The 10,377-nt window shown below is 35.3% G+C and overlaps 1 protein-coding gene across 2 annotated transcripts; it reads left to right on the top strand.

Annotated features, from left to right (window-relative positions):
* LOC104906032 (U2 small nuclear ribonucleoprotein A') lies at positions 1-10,164 on the top strand. 2 transcript variants are annotated; one of them, XM_048638015.2, is made up of 8 exons: positions 1-235; positions 1,465-1,505; positions 1,945-2,074; positions 2,335-2,540; positions 3,404-3,568; positions 6,864-6,914; positions 7,152-7,337; positions 9,781-10,164. In XM_048638015.2, exons 1-7 carry the CDS (start codon positions 154-156, stop codon positions 7,332-7,334), a joined length of 858 nt encoding a protein of 285 aa, XP_048493972.1. In that variant the 5' UTR covers positions 1-153; the 3' UTR covers positions 7,335-7,337; positions 9,781-10,164. The 2 variants fall into 2 exon arrangements, with proteins under 2 accessions (XP_048493972.1, XP_010693029.2); XM_010694727.4 differs by having other exon boundaries at positions 4-235; positions 9,867-10,164.
* Positions 10,165-10,377: the final 213 nt, after the last annotated feature.

Genomic DNA, 10,377 nt, shown 5'->3' with positions numbered 1-10,377 from the left:
ATCTCTATTTATTATTCTTTGGGATGTCATAATCAGCAGTTTGGTCGCACTGTTTCATAATTCTTACAGTTGGGGACTCTGATAAACCCTCTTTTACTTCTCTAGTTGTATTGAAGAGTGAAAACCCTACTTCTTCAGTTACGAAAAGCAGAAATGGTGAGGTTAACAGCAGACTTGATATGGAAGAGTTCTCATTTCTTTAATGCCGTCAAAGAACGGGAACTGGATCTTCGAGGTTAGTCCCCTTTCAATAATCACTACTCACTAATTAGGTTTTTTTCTTTCCAGAAATATTTCATCCCCTTACCTACATTATCAGTAATATGTATAATTATCAATTGCGATGAATGTGATGGATTGTGCCTTGTTGTTGTAGTAGTATGTATAATTGTGAGCTTAGATTTCCCGCTCAACAGATATACTCTTGTAAATTGTAATAGTTAATTGAATATTTGAAAGTAACACTCTAAATCAATGGCGACTAATCGTAAGGCTGAAGGCTGGCGGCTGGCGGCTGGCGGCTGGCGGCCGGCTGTTTTACTGTTATACCGATTAGCAACCCTTTCTTTACGCTGGAAAAACAAATACTCTATATTGATTTAAAACGCTTTGGAAATGGGAGAAACCATCAGACAACAAACAAAATGCCCAAAAGATAAGTAGAAAGCATTAGCAACAAGTGGCTTCAACTTTATGATTTTGTACCAAAGAAGAGGCTAGACACACAACAAGCTTAGCAACAACCTCTGTCTTGTCTTAGCAACCCTGTAAACAACTTTTAGTATGCAATGAAGTCTTAATTGCATTGCTTGTCATGTCTGATGGAATTTGTCCAATACTCACTTGTGAAGTTCTGCTTTACTTCGTAGATTAGAGAATCAAAGATACAAGACAGATGGTAATTTTCCCAACATCTCACCTGCGTCAACACATAATATGTTCTCACTAAACGTGGAATGCTATTATATCGAGTTTTCACGACATATCTTAGTCATCAGCTCATCACCATGTCATCTGAGTAACTACCACATTATGACTATGTATATGCCATAACATATGTAGAAAATTCTAGTGTTAGAATGACACTTGTATACAAGTAAGACATTAATAAAACTGTTAGAACTCACAATCTGATTTTGGGTTTCTCTCTCTTTTTACCTACAACAACGCCTTTGGCTAGGGCCAACTGTGCTCATACTTCTTTTGCATATAGTCCTTTACTGTGCCAGAATTATAACATAACATTATTCCATGCGCGAATCTTGACCTGCGTTATAAAATGGGAACACATTTCTTAACTCTGACTTTTCTGAATTATTACGAGGATTCTCAAATAATAGCTCTCTGAAACGCCCCTCTTTTTTTCAAATTTCTGGGATTATCTATCTTCACTTGTACATATTTGTGTCTTTTTAATTTTGATTGTTGATCACAGTCTTCTTTTGCTTTGCCTTTTGCTCTCAGGGAACAAGATTGCAGTTATAGAGAACTTGGGTGCGACTGAGGTATAGTGGATGCCTAGGAATGATTTTTTTTTTTTTTTGCTTGCACTATGTCTATTAGCATTCCCTTGTTATTCCTGCAAGCTTTATGATGTACATAATGCTTGAAGTAAATTGATGAAAGAACTGTTCTGGAACTAGGAAAATTATTGTTTGAACCCTAATCCTAGCACAGGGTAATTCACATACCCATTAAACCACTGTACAAATTTCAGATGTAATAATTCTTGTCAATTAGTGATTTACTAACATAATGTATAGCTGGATATACCATTGCAGTTTTCTTTCCATACACTGATATTGCTGAATGGCTTTACTTTACCAGTGTGTCCTCATATTTGATGATGTATCCTGTTGCAGAGTTGGAAAACAATTCATGTATTAAAGTACCTTAACTATTACTATTTCTGCTTGACTTTCATATCTGAGCGTTGGTGTGCAGGATCAATTTGACACAATTGATTTGTCAGACAATGAGATTGTAAAACTCGAGAACTTCCCTTATTTGAACAGGTTGGGAACTTTGTTACTGAACAGCAATAGGATAACACGTATAAATCCAAACATAGGAGGTGAGACTACTCGTTCACTCTCACTCATCTTTTATATTCTTTTTGTTTGGGAAAGAGGAGTGGTAGAGCTCCCACATCTTCATCTCTAAGTTTTTGACATTCAAATTTTATGTATTCCAACCACCATAATCTGTAAGGGACAGGAGCCTTATATTTATCAATTTTGTGTGGTTGGGTTGGGGGACACCTTACAACCTGAAATGGGGAGGGAAAACTATTTTCTGCTTGAGTCATTGACAAATATCTGTCCAAATTTGCAGAATTTCTACCAAAACTTCATACACTTGTTCTTACAAATAATCGGCTGGTCAATTTGGCTGAGATTGATCCACTTGCATCCCTTCCAAAGTTGAAATTTCTTAGCTTGCTGGACAATAATATTACCAAGAAACCAAATTACCGCTTGTATGTGATCCACAAATTGAAATTCTTGCGTGTGCTAGACTTCAAGAAAGTCAAGCAAAAGGTAAGGCTAATATCAGTTTTTGCAAAAGATTTATGTTCTTATACTCTGTACAATTAAGATGAAGCAGATTAGCGTTCAAGATGTTTGTGCTCGTGGACTCATCCAAACTTTGTAGTTCTCAGATGGACCTGTTCTCTCTACACTTACATATGTTTAGTGGGAAAACAGAACTACATTCTATTGGCTTAAGATTCATTCTCTCTTTTATGCTTATCGTATGATTGTGCATTTCATTTAATGTTTTTCTCATCATTGTCCCTTGCTGTGATCATTGTTTTTCACGGAACTGCTCACTGGACAAACTAGCTTGGTTGGTTGTGAGCCTAATATGATCCGTTATGCATTTAGAACGAGAAAGTTGTTAAGGAAAGAGTGAGGAAAGAGTGTGGTTCGGTTTAAAATTTGGTTAAGGGTGAAACATCAAATATAGGTGCGGGAATATGGTATTGGGATTTGGGAAGACCTCTGTACCTGTAGTGGTGAAGTTTTAGGGTCGCTCTGTTTGTGCCTGTTTGCCCTTCTTAAGTATTTACACATATGCATGAATTCCATGCCTTATCTTTCTCAGCTCAAATAGGCATCAATTAAGGACTCCTCTGTAGTACAATCTTTTAAATCTCTGTCTGATGTGAACATATGTTTGTGCCTATGGTCTCACCTATTGGGATACGTTCCATTCCAATATTTCTACCCAATTTTTATAGATACTTGAGGTTAAATTGCTGATGATATATATTTAATGTGGGTGTCCACCAAAAAAAATTCTTCACATTTTTCATTTTTGTTATGCCTTCCAATTTTTTCTCAACATTCCTGCATAGTGTCTATTGAGTATTGACTTGATTCTTTTTTCATGGAGAAAGGAACGAGAAGAGGCAAAAAATCTCTTTTCATCCAAGGAAGCTGAAGACGAGGTGAAAAAGGTCCCTGTGAAGACAGTCACATCTACCGAGGTTAAGGAGGTTCCGACAGAAGAGCATGCCCCCAAAGCTGTTGCTCCTACGCCAGAGCAAATCATAGCTATCAAGGTATTTTCGTTAATCTGTTGGTTGGTTTTGCTGTGGCTCAATTCTTCTTATCTTTCTTTTATTAGGTTTCTTTGCTTCTCAATAATGTTGAATACTCACTTACACTGAACATGATGTTTATACGATGTTTTTCTGGTATGAGGGACGAGTGTGTGCACGCACAAATTGGAAATGGGAAGACCACTCATAAGTTGACATTTGCTTATATAATTGACATTAATTTTTCCCTCAATTTCTTTCCAACCTCGCGCTGTCCAGAAATTTATTCCTTCATGTTGCATTTGAAGGGGGGAGGGTGGGGGGTCAGTGATTACCTTGAGTACATGACAATTTCTCATTAGAGTAATGTATATAGACAAATATAGACACTTCATTTATGTATGTGCATGCACATTAGCACATGTATTGAACTCTGTATTTCCATGTCACGCCGTGCTTATCTGTAATATTGATACATACTATATCTTCCAGCTCTATTTTTGCTTATGAGTCATAAGTTATGACTTGTGAAGATATGATTTTTCTGCCTCAGCATCCGTTTCCACAATTAAGGGTTACATATGGAATTACTTATATTAAGATTACTAATTTATATATAACTTGACTTATCTTGCACAAGTAATTGAACTAATGTTTGATTCCAGTATGCAATTAGCATCCAACTGTAGCAATAAAACTAAAACAAGGAAATGACAAATATTTGTATGCACAGTTTACTTGTCATATACACTTTGTCACACATTATGTGCCTTATGTTGACCTATAAAGTCATAGTCGAACCGTTATGTTATCATAATAGAAATGATTTATACTCCCTTTGTCTGTCTGTATTTTTCTTGCAATGAATTTTTTGGTCACATATTTGACGATAAGTTCCGACGAATATGCAAAAGACAACATAGCCATGGCCTCATGGGGGATCTTGTTTGATTTGTCTGTATGTGTATCTTCATAATATCAACCGTTTATAATCGTACGTATGTGTACTTAAATATATCGATGTTCTAAAACGTGCATTATAAAATTGTGTAGAAACTAATAACAAACAATAATGAGAAGGATTGGTAGATAAATTATACGACATATTTTACAAAATAATCTTTTATGGTTTTAAAATTTCAACAGTACTCATTTTGTCCCATTGTAGTTAGAGTGGACTTGTACTCTAGAGAATAAGTCTAGAGGAAAATCTTAGCAACACGTGTTGTATTAGAAGTAATTAGAACGAGCCATATAAAAAGGAGGATGTTAATTTATGTTTGGGATGGAAAGAGTATAGCAACAACAAAGCCTTCCCAAAATGATTTGGGGTTGGCTAACATGAATTTTATGGTTTGTACTTTAAATATGAGTATGTTATATAAAATGTTAGTATGTGTTGCACTTAAAGGGGCTCTTATAGTAAGAAAAAGTACAATGTGTACACAGAATGGGAATTCCAAAGAAACAAAGTCAAGCATACTGGTCTTGTTTACAATAAGTTGGTGTCTATGTGTCATATACAAGATGTGCCCTTTATGACTTATGAGTGTCTGGGAGTGTAGGACGTCCAAATTGTAGTATAGTGGAGAATGTGAAACAACGATAGATACAAATGGACAAGGTTACATAAAAGAATGCATAAAGTAAAGTGCAGATTATATTTAAGTAAATGAAAGAAAAGACGGATAATATCTGAGACTTTGAGCGTAAGAAGTTTGAAGGATCAGCTATAAACTTGTGGAACACATTGCCTTTGTAGGAACTTGGAAGCAAGAAAACCAAAAGGAAAAATGAGGTCATAGATAGATCAACATGCTGGAGTACTTTAGCTATCTATGTACCAAAAAATGCAAAAGAATTAAAATGACAAATACATTATCTTAAAAGTTTTCTATGAGCACCCGAAAAGCATAATTTAAGAGTTCTTAATATACTCTCCTTTTATGGAGTGAGTTAAAATATTATGAGAATTGAGAAAATAGAAAACTTGCTGAATTTATCACATATAAGGAAAGGACAAAGACATTAAAAAATTAATTTGAGATAGAAATATATATATGTGTGTCATGTGAACATTACTATTTTTAAATGCAAATATTATGAGTACATTTCTTGTTAAGATGCATTTCTCCACCTTAGGTGCAGGCTGAGGTCAAGGATAGTTTATAGGGGAGAATTAGTATTTTAGATGTCTCTGGGCTTAAGTTTATTTAATTGATGAAGCCCACAATGGTCACCCTTCAATGAAGGTTTGGTGAGCATATTCTAGTACAAAAAATTCGATGAAATGGCTTTGTAGGGTGTGCTATATCACTGGCTCAGCTGTATCCTTTGCCTGTCCAGCAATTGTCAGAGAGAAGAAAAATTGAACATGCCAGAAGCAATCGACTGATGTCCTTGCAACCTAGATCATCAGTTGATATTCTTTGTCTAGTACAATATCTTGTACTTTGTGCCGCAAGATCTACTCATGTTGGTGTATCAGTGGTAAGAAACTAGTCAACTTGTTCCGGGCATCCGTGATGTGCATTTTATCATCACTCTTAATATCGGGCATACCCGGTATATGTTGAGATATGTTGCGGAGACTCCATTACCATATTCGATTCCCGTACCCCTGTTCATGTAACATAGGTGGGAATAACCCTTTTACTCTGCTTGTTAGTGTTTGTATTGTTAAAGCCGGTCGGATACAGATTTGTGATAACTGCTGTTTACAGAAACCCTTCTAAACTGGCTTGTCTTTACGTCTTACTGAGTGGGCAGGTAGTTTTGTCTTTTGTGTATGGGTAGGAGAAAAAGTAGGGAGAGACTGTGAGGACCATGTCACCTAAACAGGACATGGAGCAATCTTTAAGAGCATACTAGAAAGGAAATGGGGGCAATCTTTTGGAATGGAGGGAGAACCGGACAAGCTTTCCAGAAACAGATTGGGATTCCAGCACCACCTTTATCATGTTATTTAGTATGGTTTTTAGTTTTAGTGCAATTTAGCATTTACCTTTTTCCTTTGACCCTTTTATAATTGATATATGGGCTATCAATTTCTTGAATCTTGATATACTTGAAAACCACGTAATGCTATCATCAATTAAACCTGGGGTAGCAATAAGTAATCAACAATTGTTTAATATAAATCATAATATGACTTTTTTTGCTATCTTGTTAACCAAGTACTTTGTATCCTACTATTTTTCTAAATTACGTGCTGATGTGTTGCTTCCATGTCATAATTGTGTCGATATAGCTATGCTTTGCCCTTGCAACATAATATGAAAATTTATGTTTGTCTAACTCGTTTTTCTCTATGCAGGCTGCTATTGTCAATTCCCAAACACTTGAAGAAGTTGCTAGGCTTGAGAAGGTGATTAGCTTCTGTCTTTTATTATTAAAATGATTAATATTTTCCTTGTTTCATAGATTGGGAGTTTTTTTTTTCTGAGTTCCAACCTTATTCTTTGATATTTTCTTTTTCTGTCGTCTTCTGAATTAATTATTGTAAGCTGGTACTTTCGTACTGGTGGTGGCCATGTAGTCTTGTAGATCCTTACAGATGCTTGCTTCTCAGTGACTCATGGTGGCTAACATTTCATTTGTATAGGCACTGAAGTCTGGGCAACTCCCTGCTGATTTGAAGATTCCTGACTATGAAGAAATTAATACAAGCGCAGATACCAAAGATGACAAGATGGTGACAGATGGCGAAAATGAGATGAATATGCTATCAGATGATGTTGGTTCGGTCAACAAGACTGATGGAGATACAGCAATGGAGCAAGATTAAATGGTACTGCTGCTTTTCTGTAACTTTTAGTAATCTACTATAAGCACTTAATTTTTTCCAGGTCTTAAGCATCTAGGTCTTATGCAACATAATGACACTTGTAATGTTCAAATTTCAACTTGCTGGTAGGAGAAGTAATGCTGCAATGGCCATTATTTTAGATGGACGAACTACTAGAGTGGGTGTGAGTACTGAATACTACCTCTGTTTTTACTTAGTTGCAACAATTTCTACTTGTAGGTGTTTTTTATTAGTTGCAACATTTCCCTTTTTAGGAAAGCTTTTGGGATAATTTGACTATACTAACCTTACTTCACCTACTCTCTCCCCATTTAATTATCGTACTAGTAGTAGGGGTAAGTGGGTCAATTATACTCTCTTTTCTCATTTCTTAAAGTTTGTGCAAAAAGGTGAATTTGCAACTAAATAAAAACAGAGGTAGTATTATAAGGAACTTGGTGATTAATTTTTGCTAAAAAATTAAAAACAAGGAACTAAGAGAATTCAAGAGAGATTTCTACGAGGAAAACATTCCTAGACGCAAATCGCAATAAGACTTATGAATTTCAGCCACATGGGATCTTGACTAGTATTCTTACTATAATAGGCCTACGACTTTGTTACAAGCTATTACTAACTCAGGCCGACTCTCGCAGACCTCTACGGATTGACGATCGCTACAAGGATTCCATCTAATCATTGATCTGATGGACCTCTAGCGAGGCCTTCTCTCTTAACTCTTTGGCTTTACTCAAAGCCTTTTTCTAAGATACAGAGCTCCATGAAACCCATAACTAATTCCCCAAATTTGAAGATTGTTTAAAAATCAAATTCTAAGAAAGAAACGCAGAATGATATAGGAATTCTGGAACTGGCTTAATACGTGGAACACAAAGTATACCAATGTCATATATATATGTCCACTTGAGTCAAACTCTGAAGTCTTTCAATTTATAGTAGTGTAGGTGGAATGAAACACTTCCCAGTTTCATCCTAGAAAATGTGGACATATAGAAAAGTGGCTTCTTCAAAGATTGTTGGCGTTGACTCATGATTTCCAGTTCTTGGGATGTAACAAATGGTACGAGGGTTAATGGTAGATATGCAACTGGATCTGCTGCTTCTGGTTGGGAGGATATATTTCTTTGTGTTTAGGAATTAGAAAGACATTTCATTGGTAAAACATATATTCTTTCTCTGTGATGTACTCTTGCCATCTTCTTTTTCTGTTTGGTACTTAAATAAGGTCCACATTTTGAGTGCACAACCTTTTCAAGTTTATATTTTTCTCGTTCCCTCTAATGAGGGGTGTAGAGAGCTTCCAATGATATGTAGGAGCTCATAATTTAGCACAAGTCTGATAGAAGTGTTTTCTTTCTTCTTTTATTAAAAGCTTGCATTTTTTTTATGAATATAACACGTTTTGAGGTTTTGTAATGGAGTGAAATTTATTTTTTGTGGCCGGAAAATCTAAAAGTTAAAGATTTTGAGTTTTCTTTTCCCCGTTTAGACACAAATCACGGGTCATTCTATTTATCGTCGCATTTGTTGATGAAATAAGAAGCCTGACCCAAAAGTTGAGAATTTTGCACTCGGAACTTGGAAAGTTTATGTGAGTGGAATTTTATGGGCCACTGAATCGCAATTTAGAAGGTGTACCCAAGTGCACAGTGCTCTTCGTGCACTTTGTTCTTTGAGTTTAAACTCTTATGTTCTTTTTATTCAATGTTCTTTTCATTACGACCTATGTTCTTTTGAATATGAATCTATTTACCTTCTTTGTACATACAAAAAGAACATGACTCAATATGAAAGAGAATATAAAGATGTTTAACAAGAAGATGTTAAGTACAATTTAAAATAGGTATGTTTTTTATTTAAAAAATTGATATAATAACTAAATAACATACTGGTTAGTTGATCTGTTTTCAATTTAAAAGGTTGATATAATAACATACTGGTTAGTTTAATTAGAACATGACATTAGTATTTAATATCAAATTCATTGGTGATATTTATTTTCAAATTTAAATTTAGAAAATATATTCTTTTATTATAAATTGTATTTTCTTTTGTATATATGTTCTTTGCATTATGATCTATGTTCTTTGATGAATGAAGATTAAACATGTTCTTATTTATTTTGAACTGTATGTTCTTTTTACTTAGAAAATTTGCTAAAAAAAGTTCATGTTCATTTTGATGAACGACATGCTCCTTGATGAACGACATGTTCTTTCGGGTGCACAAACCATGCTTTGCCATTGAATGACCTGCCAGTCTTATTATATTGGCAGACTTTTGCTAGCATCATTCTATCCCATGGTGTCACCTGCGTTCTTGTGCTGCCTTCTCCCTTCTGTGTTTTTTTAATGTTTATATCTAAAAAAATCTTGTATGTGAGTGCTTGTTGAAGTCAAATTGGCTGATATCATCCTCGGTGCAGGTTGGCGTGATTAGGTGTGTGGACTCTGGATAATGTACTTACAATGTGCGTGCACTAAGCCTTTTCTTTTTACATTTTTGGTGCAGAGCTCTGGAAGGTTTTGCTTTTCAACTTCACAGCTCATACCTTTAACCCACAAGACTCAACATGCAAATCCACCTTTCATGCGTCTTTGATTTGAATTTGGAGGATATGTGAGCTGCTTAGATTCATCAATCATCAACATTGTAATGTGTATTTACTGACATGTGGTCTTAGTTATGAAGAACGAGTTTTTTTTTTTGGCAACAGACTAGTAAAAGAAATATGGAAAGTAGATTCTGGTAGTATTATGTCATCCCTGTACATTTAAGATATGAAACTCTACCCAAATGCATTTCTCTATTTCTGCTGGTTCTATCTATTACTGTATTGAATTAATAATTAGCTCATAGAAGGAAAGATTTGAACCGTTCCTCTCCTGAACTTTCTTTTTGTTAATAGGTTCATATGCTAGACAAGACTAGAGCCAAATGAAGAAAGAGAATTGTTGAGAGGTGTCTCTTGCCCACTAGAGAGTAAAGGCAACCTTAAAAAGGGACCGGGGACTCTGAAGTT

The sequence above is a fragment of the Beta vulgaris genome, chromosome 2 (assembly GCF_026745355.1).
Source record: "Beta vulgaris subsp. vulgaris cultivar EL10 chromosome 2, EL10.2, whole genome shotgun sequence".
Taxonomy (NCBI): Eukaryota; Viridiplantae; Streptophyta; class Magnoliopsida; order Caryophyllales; family Amaranthaceae; genus Beta; species Beta vulgaris.
This window is presented reverse-complemented; position numbering and strand designations above follow the sequence as displayed.